Source organism: Herpailurus yagouaroundi, unplaced genomic scaffold, assembly GCF_014898765.1.
Source record: "Herpailurus yagouaroundi ecotype Mexico unplaced genomic scaffold, PumYag 410, whole genome shotgun sequence".
In the NCBI taxonomy this organism is placed as follows: Eukaryota; Metazoa; Chordata; class Mammalia; order Carnivora; family Felidae; genus Herpailurus; species Herpailurus yagouaroundi.
Genome location: NW_024412627.1, coordinates 2,592,767 through 2,616,403, shown reverse-complemented (window position 1 = coordinate 2,616,403; position 23,637 = coordinate 2,592,767). Strand labels below are relative to the sequence as shown.

Sequence of the window (23,637 nt, the reverse complement as noted above, 5' to 3'; positions counted from 1 at the left end):
CTTAAGTTCAGGGACCCTCAGTTTCCCTGACTGTCTAATAGCATTAGGGAGGGGGCATGGTATGGTTACCATTATCTGTATAATGGGTTGAATTTCCCCATGGTGATGTCAAGGTCTCTTTGACTTCTTCATGTTTCTCCTGAGCTTCCTGGGCCCCACTGCCTGGGGGCCAGCAGTGACTTTTTCCCTCCACTGTCTGTTGGGTGACTTGCTTCCATTCTGCATCCCAGGGCCCGTGGGTGGATTTTTTTCTGTCTTCTGTGCCCAGCCCTTTCTCAGCTCCTGGTTTTGGGCAAGACACTCAGTTTCCTTTCTCTGCTGTCCCTGGGGCCTCAGCTTGACCTCTGTCCCCTTGTGGGTATGAAAACCCCAATCCTAGGGATCTCGGTGTCCCTGTGGAGTGCTAGACTTCAGCCACCTCTCAGCATTGTGGCTTTGATTTCCTTCTTTATTTCTAGCACCTGGAAGATTGTGTTGCTGTTGAGCTCAGATATCTATTTTAAAAAGAAGAAGAAGGCGTGCCTTGGTGGTTCAGTCACTTGAGCATCTGACTTTGGCTCAGGTCATGATCTCATGGTTCATTAGTTCGAGCCCCAAGTCAGGCTCTGTGCTGACAGCTCAGAGCCTGGAGCCTCCTTCAGATTCCGTGTCTCACCCTCTCTCTCTCTCTGACCCACCCAGCTCACACTCTGTCTTTCTCAAAAATAAACATCTAAAACAATTTTTTTAGGGGCGCCTGGGTGGTTCAGTTGGTTAAGTGGCCAACTTCAGCTCAGGTCATGATTTCGCAGTTCATGAGTTTGAGCCCCACGTTAGGCTCTGTGCTGATAGCTCAGAACGTGGAGCCAGCTTCAGATTCTGTGTCTCCCTCTCTCTGCCCCTCCCCTGCTTGTGCTTTGTCTCTCTCTGTCTCTTAAAAAAATGAATAAACATTAATTTTTTTAATAAATAATTTTTTTTTAATTAAAAGAAAAAGAAGAGGGGTGCCTGGCTGGCTTAGTCAGTAGAGGACGCAGCTCTTGATTATGGAGCCCCATGTCGGATGTAGAGATTACTTAAAAATAAAACATTTAGGGGTGCCTGCGTGGCTCAGTCGGGTGAGTGTCCGACATCAGCTCAGGTCATGATCTCATGGTTTGTGAGTTCGAGCCCCACACTGGGCTTTGCGCTGATAGGGCAGAGCCTGCTTTGGATTCTCTGTCTCCGTCTCTCTCTGCCCCTTCCCTGCTCATGCTTTCTCAAAAATAAACATTAAAAAAATTAAAAACAAAATCTTCAAAATAAAAACAAACTTCCTATGTCTTGCATAGTATATGTTTGGAGTGTGGGAGGTGGGATATGTACCTCCAGCATTACCTGGGGTTTCCATTTTGGAATGGAGTTTCTGTGGAAAAGAAAAAAAAAGGCAAGAATAAGAAATCCAGATCTAGCTCAGCATTCAAACACCCACCTTACCCTTCAGTCAAAAGAAGCTCTCCAAATCGCCATAATCCCCACCCTTCCCTATTACCTTTCATCCACCTGCTTCAGTCCATTGAACTTTCCTGCCTGTGCCTGAAGCATTCGAGCACGTGACTCTGGGTAAAAACATCCTGCCTTCTTGAGGGCAAATCCATGCCGGGGTCTTCTCTGTGCCCCTGGTACCTAGCCGGGAGATGGCAAAGATCAGGAGCTCCAGAAATAAGTGGGGAAGGAGGAGTGAAGGGACAACGCAGGAAGCCCTGGGATTCAGAGCGCACAGGCTGGAGCCGCTCCTGGGAAGTGTGGACAGAAGTTGGGAAACAGAGGAGTGCCACTTCCAGCCCAGTGCTCCAGAATTAGACCATCTGCTCTTTTTCCTTTTTTTTTTTTTTTTAACTTTTTAAATGTTTATTTTATTTATTTTGAGAGAGAGAGAGAGAGAGAGAGAGAGAGAGCACGCAAACAAGGGAGGGCCAGAGAGAGAGGGAGAGAGAGTGAATCCCAAGCAGTCTCCATGCTCAGTGCAGAGCCTGAGGCGGGGCTTGAACTCATGAACCTTGAGATCGTGACCTAAGCTGAAATCAATTTCAGATGCTTAACTGGCTTAGCCACCCAGGCACCCCCGGACTATCTGTTTTTGTTTTAAGTTTATTCATTTATTTAGAGAGAGAGAAATAGAGCAGGGGAGGGGCAGAGAGGGAGCGAGACAGAGAATCCCAAGCAGGCTCTAAGCTGTCAGCACAGAGCCTGACGGGAGGCTGGAACTCAGGAACTGTGAGATCATGACCTGAGCCCAAACCAAGAATGGGACGCCCAACAGACTGAGCCACCCAGGCGTCCCCCCTCCTCTTTTTTTAAAGTGTCAGACAATCTGGGTTTGCACCCTAGCTCACCCCTCTCTAGCTGTGTGACTCAAGCTCTGTGCTGTGGTTCGGAGGTCTGTAAAATAGGGGTGATTTTACCTACCTTAATGTGTCTTAGATGTAAAGCTCATGACAGTGAGATAGCAAGCACGCTGAATATTAGTTTATTATGATTCGGCATTTATTAGGGGCCTACCGTGTGCCCGGAACCAGAGGGCACCAAGATCATTTGCACGGGGGCTTCCTCCGGTGTAGGGCCTTGCCCAGGAGGAAGTCACACTCCAAAGCTTCTCCACATCCACAGGACCCAATTTTTTGGCAGGGGCTGGACCACTTATAGCTCTTGAACAAGGTTTGAGAACAAGGAGGCTTGAGGGAAGTTCCAGGTCCTCAGGGCTACCCTCTGCCTCCCTAGTTTGCAGTGGCCTCGAGGTGGGGCTCGAGGCTGGCCGAAGGGTTTCTGGTGCAATCTCTGTTCCCTCAGCCTGGCTACCAAGAGTGGCTGAAGATCTCCTGGGACTGCGAGGTCCTTGGAGTCCCGTCTACTGGGGCCGAGGTGCCTTTGTCCCCTGGTAGACAGCACCACCTGCTGGGTGTGTGTTTGTGTCTGTACTGTGTGTGAGGTGTGGCGCGGGTGAGGTGTCAGGGGCCATACGGTTGGAGGTGAGGTGGGGGGTGTGAAGTGTCACATGATGTCCAGGAGTTGCCAGTAAGGTAGATGTGTGGAGGATATGTAGCTCCCGAGGCGCACGATGCTGTCGGTGGGTGTGTTGGTGTGAAAAAACAAAAATCTTCTTCCAATGCAGAAACCCCCCACCCAGGTGATAGAGACAGAAAACAGACTTTATTACTGGAAGCATTAAACCAGAATGGTATGTACATTACAGGTGTTAACCTTAAGAATAAAACCGTTGGGGCGTCCGGGGGGCTCCGTCGGGTGAGCGCCCGACTTCGGCTCAGGTCATGATCTCACAGCTCGTGAGTTCGAGCCCCGCGTCAGGCTCTGTGCCGACAGCGCGGAGCCTGGAGCCTGCTTTGGATTCTGTGCCTCCGTCTCTCTCTGCCCCAACCCACTCACATCCTGTCTCTGTCTCTCTCAAAAATAAATAAACATTAAAAAAAAAATTTTTTTTTTTTTTTAAAGAATAAAACTGTTAAGGGCTCTCATCCGACTCTTGATTTTGGCGATGGTCATGATCTCAGGGTCATGGGAGCAAGCCCTGTGTTGGGCTACACACTGAATGTGGAACCTGCTTGTGATTTTCTCTCCCCCACTTTCTCTGTCTCTCACCCCTCCCTCGTGCTCATTCTCTCTCTCGGTCTGAAAAAATAAATTAAAAATGAGAGTAACAGTGTCAGTTATTTTTTCCCAGCAGAAATAGGTTTATTCAGGAATAGCAGAGAAATACTACTTAAGACTCGTAAGCTCTGACAAAATTATATGTAAGGCTGGAGAGGAACCGCTGTTCTATAGAGGAAAAGAGGGGGCCTTGGGAGAATGGCTGTTACAAACAGAGTTCATTGGACTGAACTGGCGGTTCCAAGCATAGGGGCTTCTCATTGGCTGAGTTGTGCCAGTCTCACATTGACCCGGGCTCCTGCTGGGTGAGGAGAAAATCTCCTGCTGGGTAGGCTCTTGCCTCTTGCAAATACAACTTAAGTCTCTTGCTGGTTCTGGAAAAGGCTGTAAGGAGTGGTAGGATATGACAGCTCCCCCCCTCTGGCTTCCCAACTTCATTTTTTTTTTTTTTTTTTTGTAAGCTCTGATGAGGGATAAAACAGAAAATGTTCAACTTTAGCCCGGAAGGCTGCTCCAAAGCCTACATAATTCTGATGAGGCTAAAATACGTGCTGGCTGCTATATTCTTTTTTTTTTAGTTTATTTATTTTGAGAGAGAGCATGAGTGAGCACACACGTGACCTGGGAAGGGGCAGAGAGAGAGAGAGAGAGAGAGAGGGAGAGAGAGAATCCTAAGCAGGCTCCACACTGTCAGCGAGTAGCCCCATGCTAGGCTCGAACTCATGAACCGTTAGATTATGACCTGAGCCGAAATCAAGACTTAGAAGCTTAACTGACTGAGCCACCCAGGTGTCCCATGGCTGCTACATTCTTAAAGGGTCTCATGACTGCCTGTACAACCTACCCATAGTTAATATCGAACTGAATGATAAGAGAAATCTTGAGAGGTTTATGAGTAGAAATTCAAAGAAAACATTTGAGGGGACTTGCATGTCCCCTCCCTCTTGAGCATTAAGCATATAACCGCCAGCTTCATACAGCAAAAGTGCTGCTCACGGGTCTTGTCCCCTGCTATAATAAAGCACCTCTTTGCACCCAGAATATCTCAAGAATTCTTTTCTTGACCTGTAGGCTCGTGGCCCCACATCAAGTTCTACGACCAACCGTGGGGCTTGAACTCAGGACATGGAGATGGAGAGTCACGTGCTCTACCCACTAAGCTGGCCAGATGTCCCCCAACTTCATTTTGAATAAGGTGTTTTTGTTGTTGTTGTTGTTGTTGTGTTCCTTCAGTTTCACACAAGCAATTCTACAGGTAGCCAAGCAGGTACAACCCCTTGTCCTGTTTTCAAGATAAAAATTTCAAAATCCACCGTCTTTAGTCCTGTCTAGTTCATCCTAACTTTATTATGGTTTATTGGCTTATATCCAGGGGAGAAACAAGCTTCTCACCTATTACTGACCTGAGGTAGTTTAGTATATCATAGCAAGGCCCCCACCAAAGTGAGGCTGTTAATCCCTCTCCCAGGAACTGGGAGATCTGGATCTATCATCTATCGCTAGGAGGTTTGCATTTCAAAAAGATGGCTTTCAGCCCCCGGGAGTCCTGAGTTTTGAGACTTGCAAGAGGCTTATTTAACCACAACAGAGACTTACAATCATTTTAAAAGGACGAAGAAAGAAATTCTGAAACAAACGTGGGAGAGAGGGAAGTCACACCCCTTCTTTTCAACGGGGAGAATCAAGCCTGTCATTTTTCACTTGGATTTGTCCCACCAGGTGTTGTTTTCGAGGCGTGTTGTGCTTAGGTATGCGCTGTGGGCGGGTGTTGCGCGAGGGCGTGTGTTGTGTTAACACTGCGCGTGAAGCCCGTCTGTGGGGGCAGTCGGGTGTGAGGGAGGGTATGTGTGATATGTGTGATGTCGGAGGTGGTTCAGAGTTGAGTGGCGTTGAAGTGCTGGGCCGGGGTGTGTACCGGGTGGGTTCTGCACGGAGCAGGGGCGCGTGTGTCGGGGTGGCGATGAGTGGAACTAGCCCACAACGTAGTTGCGGGAAACGGTAACGGCGATAATGGAGAGGACTAAAGCTTGGTTCCGCGGTTTCTAAAAATTCGGAGGCCGTCTTCCTTCACTTTGTAGTCGGAGGGCTTGAGGACTACAATTCCCAGGATGCCCCGCTCGCTCGCCAACCAGGAACACGCGTCGATTTAATGGGCGGGCCTGGAGTGGGCTGGTCAGGAAGAGAGGCAGACGACCAATGGGCGAGCCGGAACGAATCGAAAGCCACGCTGATTGCGCCGAGGCTGATTGGAATCTTTGGCGCCTTGGTTTCAGTGGTGGATGCATGGTGGGCGGATGTAGCGACCAATGAGAAGGCGGGGAGGAGGAGCCAGGGGGTGTGGGCAGGGAGAGGTGTTGACTAGCAGGCGGTTTACCCAATGAGGAGCGCAGGTCGCTGAAGGGGGCCGGGCGAGGCGTCTAGAGGCGGTGGACTGTGGTCGGCTGGTGTGTGCCATGGCGGAGCCGGTGAGGAAACGGGGCCGCCGATCCCGGGGCGGCGGAGTCGGCCGAGGGGCTCGCGGGTCTCGGGGCGGCCGGGGCCGGCGTCCTCGCGTCCCTCGGTCTCCAGGCCGGCCCACCCTGGACTCGGTGTTTGTGGACTTGGTCAGCGACAGCGACGAAGATATCCTGGAGGTCGCAACAACGCGCAGCGCTGCGGACTCGGTCGAAGTCCCTCACCTGGAGCCCCCAGTGCCGGCTGCCCCCCGGGACGACAGCGACAGTGACAGCGAAGGGGCGGACGCACCGCCCGCCGGAGCCCCGCGGGCCCCGGTCAGGCGGCGGCGGCGGCTGCTGCTGGATCCGGGGGAGGCACCGGTTGTTCCGGTGTACTCCGGGAAGGTGCAGCGCGGTCCCCGGGAGGGCTAACGCAGAAGGGCTGGGTCTAGGGACTGCTCAGATTAGGCTTCTGGGATTGGTCTTGGGGGACTAAACGGACGCGGGAGTTGGGGCCTTGGAAGCAGAGAGATGCAGGGTTCCTGAGGTTTCTGCAGTTTGGAGAGGTGAAGAGGTTTGGAGTGTGTTAGGAGTTTGGGGTTCCTGGGAGCTGGAGTGTCAGAAGCAGAGAGAGGCTAAGGGGCCGGGATCCCTTATGCTTCTGAGAGGGGCTGGCAGGACCTGGGGCTGGGATTTGGAGCATGTTGGGTTTTGAGGTTGGGGCCCATTGCTAAGGATCCAGGAAGCTGGGGTCATGGAAGTTCAGAGAAGATTGGGGACTCCAGGAAGCTGGGTCCCCTGGTGGGAGGGTGAGCTAGGAAGCTGGGATTCCCCAGGATTCCAAGGTAGCAGGATGGCTAGCAACCTAGTAAGAGCGTAAAAGAAAAACTAATGCCTTAGGGAAAGGGCTTGTAGCAGTAAGGGTACTCTAATTTGGATCTTGTGGAAGCTGGGCTCCTAACTCGCCCAGAGAGGACTTGGACTTGAGAGCTGGAGGAGGGGATGAGTCATCCTGTTTCCCTTTCAGTAGAGGGAGGACTTGGGACTGATTCACTTTTGTCTTTACAGGTGAAAAGCAGCCTTCATCTCATCCCAGATCACCTGTCCCTCCTGAAACTCTGTCCTCCAGAAGCTGAGGAAGGTAGGGGCAGACTTCAGAGAGGAGCCCAGTGCTGGCCTCTCTGAGGAAGCTTCCTGGAGTTTACATCTCTGCGGTTGATTATTATTCTTTTTAATGTTTATTTATTTTTAAGAGGGAGAGAGAGCGTGAGCAGGGGAGGGGCAGAGACAGAGGGAGACACAGACTCCGAAGCAGGCTCCAGGCTCCGAGCTGTCAGCACAGAGCCCGATGCGGGGCTCGAACTCACAGAACGTGAGATCATGACCTGAGCCGAAGTCGGACGCTTAACCGACTGAGCCACCCACGGACGCCAGAAATTCCCAGGCGCTCCTGCGGTTCATATTTTTCCTGAGGCTCAAGGGAAAGGCATGACTCCTTCAACCTAGCCAGACAAAAGCTTCTGTCCTGAAATGAGATGAGTGTTAACCAGGAGGCACAGAAAGGGCTGTCAAACTGCCCTTCCCCCAACCTGATAGGCACAAGAGTGTGCTAATCTCCAGATTTCTAGGCCATCTCCAGAGATTCTGATTCTGTATTCCTGGGGGCAGGGGAGGAGGAGGGGTTGAGAATCTGTAACATCGTGGTACATCTGCAACAAGTTCCTTGGGAACACTCTGGAGCCAGCATGGTATTCTTTGAATCTTATCAGAACTGGTCCTCCCTCAGTGATGTGATGTTTTGTGAACCACCCAAAGGCAGTGAATAGGAGTCAAGTTTAATGAGGAAGGGATCCAGTGGGCAAATGCAGACCTTGGGCCAGGCCTTCTGTACTGGGAGCAAGTATGGTAGGGTGATCAACAGCTGATTTAGGAACCAGCTGGCCTGGGTTTGAATCTCAGCTCTACCTTTTAGTAGCTGTGCGACCTTGTTTCGTCACCAGAAAACTAGGGGTAATAGTGGTCCTACGCCAGAGGATTTGGGTGAGAATTAATTAGAGAGTATACATAAGGAGCCCTCTCTTGGGCTACATGTATGGTTAGGACGGTACCTGGAACGTAGTCGTGCAAAGGTACCTCTGTCCTTGCTGCTTCAAATGTAGGCCCAGGTGCGCCAGGCATCTTCCGGGAGCTTGGCAGAAATGCAGAATCTCATGTGTCTACCAGCTGCCACATTTATCGAGGACAGAGTTGCTCAGCCTTGACCTTACTGACATTTGCACTGAGTAATTCTTTGTGGGGACCTGTCCTGTGCATTGTAGGATGTGTAGCAGCATTGTGACCTCTACCCACCAGGGGCCAGCGTCACACACTCCGACTCCCTCCGCCTCCTCATCATGACAACAAAAATTGTCTCGAGACATTGCCACATATCCCTTGGGAGGCAAAATTGCCTCTGGTCGAGAACCACCGATCTAGGATGTATTATCATTGCTTTGTTTTTGCAGTATTTATTTATATGGTTAATGATGATCTTTGGTTAATGGCAAACAAATGAAAAAAGAGCTTCTGTGTTCTAGAATAAACCTCTAGTTTCCTGTTATAAGGAGTTGTAGTTAAAATGAGTGATTAAAAACAGATACTAAGTATTACAGAGATATGACAAAATGTGGTAATCATGCTCACATGGAAGAAATTTGAGAAACGTGGGCTCAGAGGGCCTATACTGCTCTGTACCTCGTTCCCTCCCTGCGCCATGCCGCCTCCTGCCCCATACCTACGTGGGCTGTCTATGCCCATCCAATCCAGTACAGGAAGAAAATAAGAGGAACAATTAAAAAAAAAAAAATCATCCTTTGCCAACATCTGGTTTGAAGTTTGTTCTGTCACATACACGGTAGTATGTGCATGTGTCATAAGGAACACGTGTGTATTAAGTAAATAACATATTTCCTAGATCGTGTGTATTTTATACGTGGGCGGCATGTGATCAAAAAAGGAGATTAAGCTAATCATAACTTGGTTGGAGTGGCCCACCTTCCGATCGTCCCCACTTCCGTGCCGGCTCGTGCCTTAGCATGAGGTTCAGACACCTCCGCTCATCGTTTTCTCTGCACCAGGCATTTCCCTATGACTCCTGCCCCTTGAGCACTTCCCCAGCATTAGTGTGTGTGTGTGTGTGTGTGTGTGTGTGTGTGTGTGTGTGTGTGTGTTTCTTGGGACCCCTCAGTCTCCAGCTTTCTCAGGACCTTGTGAAGCCCTGACTTGCCTCTCCTTGGCCTCTCGCTGCCCTCTCGTAGCTAACCCCTTCCATTTGTCCTCCTTTGTTCCCAGAGGCCGATATGGCAGATTCTAGCAGTCCGCATGCTGAAGATGCCCCGTTTCCAGATTCGCCCTGGAAGAAGAAGCTGAGGAGTAGAGATGCAGAAGAGAAGACAAAGGAGGTGTTTCTGTGAGTGAGGCTGGGGCACTGGGACCCCAGGAGCAGAGGGGGAGCTGGAGGCGTGGGCTGAGGTGGGCAGGATCCTTGGGTGGCTCCTGAAAGGGTAAGGAGAAGGGATGGAGGGAGTCTTGAGGCTCAGGGAGGAATGAAGTTGTTTTTTTGTAAACATTTTTTTAAAGTTTATTTACTTATTTTAAGTAGGGGAGGGGCAGAGAGAGAGAGGGGAACAGAAGATCCGAAGTGGGCTCTGTGCCGACAGTGGACAGCCCTACGGGGGGCTCGAACTCACGAACTGGGAGATCATGACCTGAGTCGAAGTCACACGCTTAGCTGACTGAGCCACCCAGGCGCCCCAAGGGAAGCAATTTACCTTAAAAATTAGGCATTTTCCTTGCTAATATTTGGGTCCCGTGGGTATAAAAATGATGGCTCAGGTTTTCTCTGACTTTACCTCCCCGTGTCCACAGGATGGTGTCACTGGAAGGTGTTCCCTCTTGATAATCCACTTCCCCGTGTTGGTGCCCAGGACCAAGGAGCTACCTCCTTGGTAGCTCAGGAGGAGACACATGGGACTGGGGTCCCTTCCTCGTCCTCCGTCCCAGCCCTCAATTCTCTTTGTAGGTTTCAAGACACCTCTCCTTTGTCTCCGCCTCCTCCGAGAACCAAAAGCAGGAAGCATACTCGGGCACTCCAGAAGTTAAGGTACCAAGGGCAGGGGGCTCGCCGGGGTAGAGAGGGGCGGTTTGGTGGGTGGCCCACCCTGGCTGACCCGCCGTCCTTCCTGCACCCCAGGGAGGTGAACAAACGCCTGCAAGATCTCCGTTCCTGCCTGAGTCCCAAGCAGCGCCAGGGCCAAGATCACCAGAACCAAGAGGATGAGGTGGTCCTAGTGGAGGGTCCCACCCTTCCATCGAGCCCCCGGCTCTTCCCACTGAAAATCAGGTGCCGGGCTGATGTGATCAGGTTGCCCATGAGGATGGTAAGTGCCTGAAGGGCCGTGGGAGAGGGATCCCCGGAGCTGCCTGTGGGCGAGTGTGGTGTCAGGGCAGAAGGGACCGTGTCTTGCTTTCCCCATCCAGCCAGTGCCCTTCCAGGTTCCCCGCCCCATGTCTTGGGTTCGCTCTTCCCTTTGTCTCGATTGTCTTTCCCTCACTCTCTCTTCTCTAGCAAACTTCCCACCCACCCTTCAAGGCTCCACTTAAGCCTCCTGAGAAGCTTTGCTTGGTAGCCCCCTCCTCCGTTCCTTCCCTCGGACCCCGTGCTGCCCCTTGGTGCCTGCTTTTTTTTTTTTTAATTTTTTTTAACGTTTATTTATTTTTGAGACAGAGAAAGACAGAGCATGAACAGGGGAGGGTCAGAGAGAGGGAGACACAGAATCTGAAACAGGCTCCAGGCTCTGAGCTGTCAGCACAGAGCCCGACGTGGGGCTTGAACTCACGGACCGCGAGATCATGACCTGAGCCAAAGTCGGCCGCCCAACCGACTGGGCCACCCAGGCGCCCCTGGTGCCTGCTTTTAAACTGTGTTAGTCACAGATGTCACCCGTTCACTCTGAGCTCCCCCAGCTTCCTGGTGGAAACGACTATTTTTGTAGGGATGAGCCCAATTCCAAAACAAGAGTGACAACAGAAATAACCATTTATTGAGCAGCAGCGACGTGTCAGGCAAGCAGCGAAGCCAGGCCTTGCGAACACGCAGCCCATGGCTTTTATCGACAGCGCGTCTTACTTTTTTTGTCTCGTGGACGCAGAATGCTTTTCAGACGTGTGTTCGTTGCCACCCACCTCAATGAGTGATTTCATCCAAAGGACCGGTTGCCTGGCTTCTCTTAAATAGGAAGGAGTAGTTGCACTGGCCTGTGCTCCCACACGGCACCCATCAGCCAGAGCTGGGGACGGCTGGCCTGTTAGAGGGGGCGTATGAGATCCAGTTTGCCGCATTCCCCACCCCTGCCCTTTTCCCTCCTAATCCACGGCTGCTTCATTTCTTTGTGTTACCTCCCCGAACCCCATATGGACGTGACTTTATTCTGTACTTTGCCAGGTAAATCTATGGGACTCCCAGCTGAGGAGCTCAGCGGGTAGCAAAGGCCAGAAACGTGGTGGGGAAGGGGGGGACGGGGCACGTCAGGAGGTGGCCTCCTTTGCTTCTTGTCCCCTCACCAGTCGGAGCCCCTACAGAGTGTGGTGGACCACATGGCCACCCATCTCGGGGTGTCCCCAAGCAGGATCCTTTTGCTCTTCGGAGAGACAGAGCTGTCCCCTACTGCCACTCCCAGGACCCTAAAGCTTGGAGTGGCTGACATCATTGGTGAGAGGAAGGCAGGGAGGTGGAGCCTTGAGGAGGCTTTGGCCACAGGGAGGGGATAGAGGAAAAGGCCCGGAGGGGGCCCTGCTTCCAGTCCCCCCCCCTTAAGCCTGGCTTCCCGATCCTGCCTCCCACAGACTGCGTGGTGCTAGCAAGTTCTCCGGAGACCTCAGAGATGTCCCGCCTGCTCCAGCTGCGGGTGCAGGGCAAGGAGAAACACCAGATGCTGGAAGTCTCGCTGTCTCCGGTGAGTGGGAGAGATGGCTGTCCGGGCCCCTCACCCTTTCCTCTGCCGACCGTGTCTCTCTGGTCAGTTACCAGCGGGTGGCTCCCCCCGAGTCCCGAGCAGTTTGGGTTCCTGCCCGTCCTAGAGACTAGGGAGAGCCCACTGTTCAGCTTTGCTCCCCCTCGTGCTGGGAACCTCTGCTCTAGTCTCCCGACTCCTGCTTAAAATGGAAAGGACCCTTGGACGGTAACCAATGAAACAGAACAACAGCGCCAGGCTTCTGAGTGACAGTCCCCATGCTAGAGATAATTAACTTCCCAGTCAGGGTGTTGGTGAACTTCACGGTGACATTGCATGGAAACCACTGTCGTTGCCCTCATTTAACACATAGGGACACGGGTCTAGAGAGGCGGGATAATTTGCAGTGTCTGTTCCTGGGGCTGCTGTAGCAAAACACCACAAACCGGGTGGCTTAAAACAACCGTATTCTCACACGGTCCTAGAGGCCAGGAGTCGAAGCTGAGTGCTCAGCAGGGGCCGTGCTCTGTCTGAGGCTCCGGGCAGAAATGCTCCTTGCTTCTTCCTGACTCCTGGAGGCGGCCGCTGGTCCTGGGCACTCCTTGGCCTGCAGCTGCGCCCGCCCCCTCCCTCAGTGTCTGCCTCTGTCGTCACGGGGTATCCTCCCTGTGTGTCTCTGCCTGTGTGTTTTCTTGCAAGAATGCCAGACGCTGGTGCCCACCCTCAGCGAGTGTGCCCTTGACTTCACCTGATTACATCTGCAAAGGCCCTGTTTCCCATCTGGAAATGGGAAATGGTCACATTCACACTTACCAGGGCCCTTGCCCAAGGTCACACATGAGCCAAGTGGGAGAGCCTGGCCTGCAGCTCGGGCCATCCTCACTCTAGGATCTGGGCTGTCTTCTTCACTGCAACAGACGCCTCCATTGGTAGGTGAGGAGCTTGGGGCTTGCAGAACCCACCTGACCCGGAGCCTGCAGCCTAAGCCTTAGCCTCTGTGGCCCGGTCCCCTAGAGAGGGACCCGGCTGTGCTAGCTTTTCTGTCCACTCGCCTTCCCCTTCGTCCCCTTGTCCTCTCTGTCCTGAGTCCTCTGTACATCTCTATAAGTTCTCAGCCCCTCTTTTCAAATTCTTTTTTTTCTTAAGATTTTTTTAATTGAAAATTTTTAATGTTTATTAATTTTTTATTAATTTTGAGGTTTTTTTGTTTTTTTAATTTTTTTAATGCTTCTTTATTTTTGAGAGAGAGAGAGCGAGAGACAGAGCATGAGCAGGAGAGGCAGAGAGAGCGGGAGACACAGAATCCAAAGCAGGCTCCAGGCTTCAAGCTGTCAGCACAGAGCCTAATGCGGGGCTCGAACTCACAAACCGTGAGACTGTGACCCGAGCCGAAGTCAGACGCTCATCCGACTGAGCCACCCAGGCAACCCGTTAAAGATTTTATTTTTAAAAATTTTTTTTCAACGTTTATTTATTTTTTGGGGGACAGAGAGAGACAGAGCATGAACGGGGGAGGGGCAGAGAGAGAGGGAGACACAGAATCGGAAACAGGCTCCAGGCTCCGAGCCATCAGCCCAGAGCCCGACGCGGGGCTCGAACTCACGGACCGCGAGATCGTGACCTGGCTGAAGTCGGATGCTTAACCGACTGCGCCACCCAGGCGCCCCAAAGATTTTATTTTTAAGTCACCTCTGCACCCAACATGAGGCTCAACCCCTTGAGCAAGCGTCACATGTTCTATTGACTGAGCCATCCAGGCACCCCCTCCCCTCCCCTCCACCCCATCTTTTCGAATTCTTACATCCATTTTTTTCTCCTCTGTCCAGGATTCTCCTCTCAAGACCCTCATGTCCCGCTACGAGGAGGCCATGGGACTCTCAGGCCACAAGCTCTCCTTCTTCTTTGATGGGACAAAGCTTTCAGGCAAGGAGCTGCCCGCTGATCTGGGCATGGAATCTGGGGACCTCATCGAGGTCTGGGGCTGAAACCCCACGCCCTGTTTTGACGTGCCGCCTGGACTTGGGGGAGGACAGCTGCCCCTTTTGGCCCTGTATGGGCTTATCTTTAAGCTGAAGCAAAATCTAGCAGCGAACTTTGACCCCCTCTCCCGTTGACCCTGGTTTCAAGCCGTTAGTTACTTGGTTAGTTGTGTGGTTGTTCTTGCCGTCCTGGGTGGACTGTGGCTCCGCCCACTGGGTATGCTGCGTTCGCAGCCCCCCAGGACACAGGGAAGGTATCCCTCACTCCCACCGAGCCCCTTTCCTTCCTGGAAATGTTTTTATGCAAGTGCTCCTATTTAGAGCGACTGGGAATAAACGAGGGGTGGGTGTGGATTCCAGGCCTGGGATGTCTGGGAGTTGGGACCAGCAGTGGCCCCAGGAGGCTAGCAGGTAAAGTTTGAGGCACCTACACGAGTGTGGTTCCCCGGCCTGCAGGAAGATAAATGGTCCAGGCCCCACACGCGCTCACTTAAGCCCAGGCAGACAAGGTCTAGTGGATCCTCAGCTTTGGATGTCTTCCTCACCCCAGGACCCTTTATAGGCACCTTCCTGAGGCACACACGTTGTTTAAGACATAATTGAACACCTCGAGCTCTTTTTGTTTGGATCTCCCGATGCTAGTCCACGAGAGGCTTCTCTGGTTTTACGGCTGTCTCTTCCCTGCTCATGCCAGCCTAAGCACCCATTCGAGTGTGCGGATCGCGCGTCTTTGAATACAAACGCATCTTCGTAAGACGCACTGATGTGTGTGTTGAATACACTTTTGCCACGTGCGGTAGCGCCGTGCTGTAGATCTCGTGCTGTTTCTTTCCTCACTCAATACGTGGTGCTTATTCTACGTGGGATTCATCGCTCGAAGGGCCCGTTGGTGTTCCTCAGGGGGCCTTGGCTGCATCTTACACGTTCATGGGTCTCCTTCCGCGCTTGCGTGGCAGGTTCTCCAACATGAGCCCCCAGGATGGGATTACGGGGCGGACGGGTTCATTTCCCTGTGGTTCTACCAAATTTTTCTCACGAATGGCCACGGAGCCTCCCCCTGGAGGGTCCCCGTTTCTCCTCATCCTCACCAGCTCTTGTTACTGCCCTGCTTTCCAACTTTTGCCAGCCTGTGGGGAGGAAAGTGGTGCCGTGTTTCGACGCACATCCATCCGCTCACCGGCACTTCCGGGAATTTCTTCGCACGTGCCCCGCAGCCTTTCGGGCTCCCTTTCTGTGCGCTGCCGTGACCGCTGCCGATGCTCGAGGACCGGCGCTCGCGCTTGATTCTTGAGGGGTGTCCTTCACCGAACAGAAATTCTCAGTTTGGATGTTACGTGCGTGAACTGTTTTGTCGTATCATTTGTCGCTTTTTGATTTCTTATTTAAAAGTCGTTAAGATATTTTACATTTTCAGCTCTTGGCCCCTTAGTTTGCCTTTGCACGTTTCGGCCACTAAGTAGGGCCGAGGTCCAGCCATCACACCCCGCGATGCGCGTCGGCTGGCCTCTGTTCTGTGTGGGTGAACATTTGTTCGCATCGGCTGATTCCGGGCTGTACCGGCTGCTGAATATTGAACATTACTTTTAAACGATTTGCATTCAACTTCGCCTATGAGATCCAGGTTTTATTTTCACCACAGAATGAGCCAGACTTCTCAGCGCTGTCTACTAATAAAGCCATTAATTTGCCACTGATACGTGGTATCATTCTGACAAAAGTATGTCACCTTCTAAAAACTTTTGTTGGAATGTGGCATTCCTTTGACCTTCTAATGTGAGAAAAATAGAAGCCTCTATAACATTGAAATAATCCACGATATGGCATAACTCATTTTTTTCAGATCTTATTTTGTCCATTAATACGTTTGGACACGTTAAAATTGTGTATTCGGCCTTAACAAAATAAACGGGAGTACATTCACCTTGCGTCTTCTTGAGGGTTTCTGTCTTTGTAAACCCCCCGCCCCCCCCAAAGGACCTCCCACTACAGCCCCTGTGACAGTCCAGTAGTTGTCACCTTGCATCCATTGTTACTCCTTCCAGGGTAGCAGAGACCCCGGTTTTTAGCAAAGCACGGAGACTTCAGAGGGAGGACAGCCAGCCTCCGTTGTAGCCAGCTGCCACTTCAGGCTGGTGGGTGTAAGGGGGAGAGGGGCGCACCTCGCAGAGCATTTCCCAAAGAGGGTGGCAGGAGCCCCTCTCCTTCGCTGTCTTCCTGCTGCTGGACGTAGAACGGCCCTGCGGACACGCGGCGACCTTGGGGAAGGAAGCCGTGCAGGTGGCACAGGACACAGAGAGACGGAGCCCGGGCCCCAGCCTCTCTGCAGCGTCCTACCAGTCCTCCACTGCTGACCTCGGGGCTTTCCTGGGAGGGGGAGCTACTTCCGTCCTGCCTAATTCACTGCTATTTGAGGACTTCTGTCTCTGGTAACCCAGCCCAGTTCCAACCCCAGGATGTTGCCATTGCAACATTGTAGTGAGCCTGTTGGGGTCCCTGGCTGAGATTTTTCTCAGGTTTCTCTCCAGGAGTAGAATCACCGGTCACTGAACGTGTATCCTCCCGCCTGGTCTCTCTCTTCAGCAGTGCCAGGTTGCTGACCACAGTGACTGGACCTCTTTATAGATCCATTAGCAAGTGCTAGAAGATTCCGGTTTCTTCTTCCCCAGCCCTGAATCTGGGGAGGAGATGGGAAAGACTACTTATTTTAAATTTTTTTTTTCAACGTTTATTTATTTTTGGGACAGAGAGAGACAGAGCATGAACGGGGAAGGGGCAGAGAGAGAGGGAGACACAGAATCGGAAACAGGCTCCAGGCTCTGAGCCATCAGCCCAGAGCCCGACGCGGGGCTCGAACTCACGGACCGCGAGATCGTGACCTGGCTGAAGTCGGACGCTTAACCGACTGCGCCACCCAGGCGCCCCAAGACTACTTATTTTAAAAGAATTTGCATTTCTTCTATGTTGAGAGGTTATTCATCCTTTTGCTCAAAGGGATTGATCACTTCTCAGGTGGTCATTTTATTTTATTTTAAAATGTTACTTACTTTTATGGATTTTATTTCTTATTTTTTAAAATAATTTTTAAAAGTTTATTTATTATTGAGAGAGAGCGAGAGAGAGTGAGCGTATAAGCTGGGGAGAAGCAGAGAGACGGAGACACAGAATCTAAAGCAGGCTCCAGATTCTGAGCTTTCAGCACAGAGCCCCATATGGGGCTCGAACCCACAGACCCACAGACCTTAAGATCATGACCTGAGCCGAAGTCAGACACCTAAGCAATCAGCCACCTAGGTGTCCCTTAGGATTTTATTTTTAAGTAATCTCTTACACCCAACATGGGTCTCTAACTCACAATCCGGAGATCAAGAGTCGCACCCTCCACCAACTGAGCCAAACTGGCACCCCTATTTTCTTCTTTTTTTTTTTTTTTAAAGATTTTTTAAAGACTGGTCTCTGCACCCAGTGTGAGGCTTGAACTTACAACCCCAATATCAAGAGTCCCATGCTCTTCCCACTGAGCCAGCCAGGTGGCCTGTCAGGTGGTCTTTCTGAACTCTCCCAAAAAAAACCAAAAACAAAGCCAACAAACAGGGGTGCCTGGGTGGCTCAGTAGGTTAAGCTTCTGACTTCGGCTCAGGGCACGACCTTGCAGTTCATGAGTTCGGGCTCCGCATTGGGCTCTGTGCCGACAGCTCCGAGCCTGGAGCCTACTTCGGATTCTGTGTCTCCCTCTCTCTCTGTCCCTCCCCAGTTCATGCTCTGTCTCTCTCTCAAAAATAAACATTAAAAAAAAAAAAAAAAAAACAAACAAAAAAAAAAACCACAACACTCTCCTGATGAAAAACCTTCAAAACTGGGGTGCCTGGGTGGCTTAGTCAGTTAGGCACCCGACTTCGGCTCATGAGTTCGAGCCCTGACAGCTCAGAGCCTGCAGCCTGCTTCGGATTTCTGTCTCTCTGTCTCTCTGCCCCTCCCCTGCTCACGCTCTGTCTCTCTCAAAAATAAATAAACGTTAGCAAATTTTTTTAAAAGAACACCTTCAAAATTGTAGTAGGCCCTTACTCGGTGTCACATGCGAAGCTTGGTACTTTTCGTGACCTCATTCAGCCAAAGAGCACCTAGGGGGTAGAGAAACAGAAGCCCAGATTAGTGAACCCGCCCCAAACCTCACAGCCACCGGGCGCAGAGCCAGATGGAAGGCCAGGCGGGCCTGATCTACGACAAGACCCGTGCTGCTCACGCTGGAACCTGCACACAAGTGAGCTGGGAAGCTTGTGGAAACTGACGTGGCGTCAGCAGTTCTGGGGTGCGGCCCGAGATGTTGCCGTTCTAACGAGCTCCTAGGTGTTGTGGCCGTGCTGGCCACACTTGGGGTAGCAGGATGCTGTTTTGCTTTTTTTTTTTCTATAGCTTCACAGCCTCCCATCTCCCCACCCCTGCCATTCCTTCCAGAAGCCCCCCCACCCCCACCCCCACCGCCATGGGACTGGCCATGTCCTCTGTGTGTCCCCACCTCAGTCCGGAACAGGGGTCTGGCTCAGCGGACTCTTCCTGCCCATCGATCTCTTTCTCTGGTGCTAGACTGTAAGCTCCTTGAAAATAAATACCCTATCTTGTTCTTCTCAAACATCCCTAGCTTGGTGTCTGATGCCTAGTAGTTACCTGACAAATGTTTGTTGAACGAACAACTTCCTCGTCGCATGAGCCAGAAACCCGTGTCACTCTGGACACCTCTTAACCCCCGTATCCTCTCCGTCACCCACAGCTGCCCTAGGTGGCTAAGAGCGACTCACTTCCCTCCATCCCACCGAGGCCTACAGCCCGGTCTCCTGCTGCAGCCGCCTGACAAGTTCTGCCACCCCTTTGGCCCCCTCCAACCCAAAGACAGTGTAGCCAGTGTAGCCAGAAGGATCTTAAATGCAAATCCAATTTTAAAATGAAGGAAATGCTTAACGTGTCCTAGGCCCCAGGCCCAGCCTGGCCCCTGCCTGCTCCGGGGCCGGCCTCCCTCCCCTCACTGTCCTCCACACTGCCCTCCTTTCAGATTCTGGTGTCCCTTATGCTTCCTTCTGTGGCCTTTGCACAAGCTTTCCACTGCCTGGAACTGTTTTTTCTCCCCTCTTAGGAAGTCAGTGTTTGCCGCCCCCCCGTATCTGAGCTCAAGGATCACTTCCTCAGCAAGACTCTCAACCTCCCTGACCAGGTCAAATGCCCGTTATCAAGTCCTTGTCATACCCATACACCTGTCTTTGTTACTTTATTTTATTTTATTTTATTTTATTTCATTTCATTTCATTTATTGTTTATTTATTTATTATTTAGTTTACTTATTTATTTATTTGAGGAGAGGGGAAGAGAGAGAGAATCCCAAGCAGGCTCCGTGCTGTCAGCTTGGAGCCCAATGCAGGGCTTGAACCCACAAACTGTGAGATCATGACCTGAGCCGAAACCAAGAGTCAGACGCTTAACTGACTGAGCCACCCAGGTGCCCCCAGATGTCATTTTTTTGTGGCACTTGTCATAGGTGAACTTTTTTTTCCCCAAGAAATTCCACATATATTTTCCAGACCGGTTCCCAAATCAGGTAGAGCAAAATGTTGGGCTCCAGTTTAAACCAATAGACCTGTACAGACAGATTTATTTATCTGACCTAAAAGTAATTTTATTCCAGAAATCCATCAGATTGAAAAAGCCTGAGCCCAGGGATTAGCACAATGTTTTTTTTCCATTTGGCAAAAACAATTAGCATAAAGATATTTGCCTTTATAACCAAAAAGTTTTATTTTCATTAATGTCCAGTGGTACTGTATTTGGATCACGGGCTTTTTAAAAAATAATTTTTAGGGGCGCCTGGGTGGCTCCGTCGGTTGAGCTTCAGCTCAGGTCATGATCTCGCGGCTTGTGAGTTCAAGTCCCGCGTCGGGCTCTGTGCTGACAGCCTGGAGCCTGCTTCGGATTCTGTGTCTCCTTCTCTCTCTGCCCCTCCCCCGCTTGTGCTCTGTCTCTATCAAAAATAAATAAAGTTAAAAAAATTAAAATAAAATAATTTTTAACTTTATTGGAGTTTAATTTACATGCCTAACCATTCATTCACTTGAACTGTAAAGTTCGATGAGTCTTAGTAGATGTACACGACCCCGGAAATGGTTCCCCAGACCGTTTGCATAATCTCCTCCCCCTGACCCCACCCATTGTATGGATATACTATTCACCTGTTGGTGGACACTCGGGGCTTTTTCATTCTGGGGGCTATTATGAATAATGATTCTTTTAAAAAAATGTTTATTTATTTTGAGGTGGGGGAGGGGCAGAGAGAGAGAGGGAGAGAGAGAGAGAATCCTCAGCAGGCTCCATACCCGGCGCGGAGCCCAACATGGGCTCCACAACCACAAGATGGTGACCCAAGCCAAAATCAAGAGACAGACGCTCAACCGACTGAGCCACCCAGGGGCCCCAGTAATGCTTCTTATGTATATTTGCATACAGGGTGTTTTGTAGCGGCATGTTTTCAATTCTCCTAGGTGATCATCTCCGATGATCACCTAGGAGTGGAGTAATGGGCAAATGTGTGTTTAATTTTGAAGGAAACTGCCGGTTTTTTAAAGTAGCTGTACTATTTGCATTCGTACAAGTACCGTGTGAGGGTCTTAGTTGCTCCATATCATTTCCAGTACTTGGTGTGATCAGTTTTTCTTTTTTTAAAAAGCTATTCTCACATAGTCATATTGTCTTAATTTGTGTTTTCCATAATGACTAACAATGTCATATACTTGTTGGCCATTCATGTATCTCTTGTGAAAGTCTGTAGAAATCCATTGCCCATTTAAAAAATTGTGTTATTCTCTTTAGTTTTAAGAGTTGTTTATATATCTAGATAAACGTCCCTTGTCAGATGCGTGCTTTGCAAATATTCTCTTTCAAACTGTGGCTTGCCTTTTCACAGGTGCGATTTTACATATGTATGGATATCTGTCTCCTCCAGATCAGCCTCCTGAGGGTAGGGACTCAATCTGCATTGTCTGACACCTGGCATAATGCCAGGAACATAGTAATGGTTTGTTGAGTAAATTCAGGGACCACAATCGGAAGTTCCTTTCTATCTCTTTCTTTCCCTTAGACCCTCAGGGGAGACCAGGCTTAAGGTTATAAAACATGAAATATCTCATGGGGTGTCACAAGTGAAGGGTATTCGTGACTCAAATGGTTTCTTCTCCTTCTTCTTCTTCTTCTTCTTCTTCTTCTTCTTCTTCTTCTTCTTCAAGTTTATTTATTTATTTAGAGCGAGAGCACAAGGAGGGGAGGGGCAGAGAAGAATCCCAAGCAAGTTCAGTGCTGTCAGCACAGAGCCCTATGCATGGCTCAACCCCCTCCCAACCTGAAGATCATGACCTGAGCCGAAATCAAGCGTCCAGTGCTTAACTGAGTGAGTCACCTAGGTGCCCCTTGCCTCAAATGTTTTCTTTTCCTTTTTTTTCAATTAGAATAATAAAGCTATTTTAATTACTATAAATCAGCATTTATGCCTAATATTTTCATTTTTGTCTCAGTGACCTATTCTCTTTTTTTTAATTTATTATTTTTTTAAATTTACATCCAAATTAGTTAGCATATAGTGCAACAATGATTTCAGGAGTAGATTCCTTAATGCCCCTTACCCATTTAGCCAATCCCCCCCTCACAACCCCTCCAGTAACCCTCTGTTTGTTCTCCATATTTAAGAGTCTCTTATGTTTTTCCCCCTCCCTGTTTTTATATTATTTTTGCTTCCCTTCCCTTATGTTCATCTGTTTCGTATCTTAAAGTCCTCATATGAGTGAAGTCATATGATATTTGTCTTTCTCTGACTAATTTCGCTTAGCACAATACCCTCTAGTTCCATCCACATAGTTGCAAATGGCAAGATTTCATTCTTTTTGATTGCCGAGTAATACTCCACTGTGTGTGTGTGTGTACCACATCTTCTTTATCCATTCATCCATCGATGGACATTTGGGCTCTTTCCATACTTTGGCTATTGTTGATATGCTGCTATAAACATTGGGGTGCATGTGTCCCTTCGAAACAGCACACCTGTATCTCTTGGATAAATACCTAGTAGTGCCATGGCTGGGTCATAGGTTTTTAATTTTTTGAGGAGCCTCCATACTGTTTTCCGGAGTGGCTGCACCAGTTTGCATTCCCACCAGCAATGCAAAAGAGATCCTCTGTCTCCACATCCTCGCCAACATCTGTTGTTGCCTGAGTTGTTAATGGCAACATTATGACAGATGTGAGGTGGTATCTCATTGTGGTTTTGATTTGTATTTCCCTGATGATGAGTGATGGTGAGCATTTTTTCATGTGTCGGTTGGCCATCTGGATGTCTTCTCTGGAGAAGTGTCTATCCATGTCTTTTGCCCATTTCTTCTCTGGATTATTTGTTTTTTGGGTGTTGAGTTTGAGAAGTTCTTTATAGATTTTGGATACTCACCCTTTATCTGATATGTCATTTGCAAATATCTTCTCCCATTCTGTCGGTTGCCTTTTAGTTTTGCAGACTGTTTCCTTCGCCGTGCAGAAGCTTTTTATTTTGATGAGGTCCCAGTAGTTCATTTTTGCTTTTGTTTCCCTTGCCTCTGGAGACATGTTGAGTAAGAAGTTGCTGCGGCCACGGTCCGAAAGGTTTTTGCCTGCTTTCTCCTCAAGGATTTTGATGGCTTCCTGTTTTACATTGAGGTCTTTCATCCATGTTGAGTTTATTTTTATGTCTGGTGTAAGAAAGTGGTCCAGGTTCATTTTTCTGCACGTCGCCATCCAGTTTTCCCAGCACCACTTGCGGAAAAGACTGTCTTTATTCCATTGGCTATTCTTTCCTGCTTTTTCAAAGATTAGTTGGCCATGCATTTGTGCGTCCATTTCTGGGTTCTCTATTCTGTGCCATTGATCTGAGTGGCTGTTTTTATGCCAGTACCATAGTGTCTTGATGATTACAGCTTTGTAATACAGCTTGAAGTCCGGGATTGTGATGCCTCCTGCTTTGGTTTTCTTTTTCAAGATTGCTTTGGCTATTCGGGGTCTTTTCTGGTTCCATACAAATTTTAGGATTGTTTGTTCTAGCTCTGTGAAGAATGCTGGTGTTACTTTGATAGGGATTGCATTGAATATGTAGATTGCTTTGGGTAGTATCAACATTTTAACAATATTTTTTCCTCCTATCCAGGAGTTTGGAATATTTTTCCATTTTTTGGTGTCTTCTTCAATGTCTTTCATAAGCTTTCTATAGTTTTCAGTGTATAGATTTTTACCTGCTTGGTTAGGTTTATTCCTATGTATACTTTTTGGTGCAATTGTAAATGGGATTGATTCCTTGATTTCTCTTTCTGTTGCTTCATTGTTGGTGTATAGGAATGCAACCGATTTCTGTGCATTAATTTTATATCCTGCAACTTTGCTGAATTGAAGGATCAGGTCTAGCAGTTTTTTGGTGGAATGTTTTGGGTTTTCCATATAGAGTATCATGTCGTCTAGAAAGACTGAGGTCCCAGTCTTGGGACCTTGGGATGTCTTTTATTTCTTTGTGTTGTCTGATTGCTGAGGCTAAGACTTCCAATACTGTGTTGAATAACAGTG

The 23,637-nt window shown here is 49.7% G+C and overlaps 1 protein-coding gene across 2 annotated transcripts; it reads left to right on the top strand.

Moving 5' to 3' along the window:
* Positions 1-6,043: 6,043 nt before the first annotated feature.
* NFATC2IP (nuclear factor of activated T cells 2 interacting protein) lies at positions 6,044-15,950 on the top strand. Of its 2 annotated transcripts, XM_040463661.1 has the most exons (9): positions 6,044-6,464; positions 7,128-7,200; positions 9,390-9,507; positions 10,120-10,200; positions 10,291-10,477; positions 11,664-11,808; positions 11,943-12,052; positions 13,876-13,972; positions 15,155-15,950. In XM_040463661.1, the coding sequence occupies exons 1-9, from the start codon at positions 6,078-6,080 to the stop codon at positions 15,310-15,312; spliced, it is 1,356 nt and encodes a 451-aa protein (XP_040319595.1). In that variant the 5' UTR covers positions 6,044-6,077; the 3' UTR covers positions 15,313-15,950. The 2 variants fall into 2 exon arrangements, with proteins under 2 accessions (XP_040319595.1, XP_040319597.1); XM_040463663.1 differs by lacking the exon at positions 15,155-15,950 and having other exon boundaries at positions 6,045-6,464; positions 13,876-14,784.
* The last annotated feature ends 7,687 nt before the right edge of the window (positions 15,951-23,637 follow it).

What these genes read in the sequence shown, in the direction of transcription:
- NFATC2IP (XM_040463661.1), top strand. Translation starts at nt 6,078, where the DNA reads ATGGCGGAGCCGGTGAGGAAACGGGGCCGCCGATCCCGGGGCGGCGGA. An exon ending in CGGGCACTCCAGAAGTTAAG is followed by an intron (nt 10,201 to 10,290) that starts GTACCAAGGGCA and finishes CCTGCACCCCAG; the next exon opens with GGAGGTGAACAAACGCCTGC. An exon ending in TGATGGGACAAAGCTTTCAG is followed by an intron (nt 13,973 to 15,154) that starts GCAAGGAGCTGC and finishes AACTTTTGCCAG; the next exon opens with CCTGTGGGGAGGAAAGTGGT.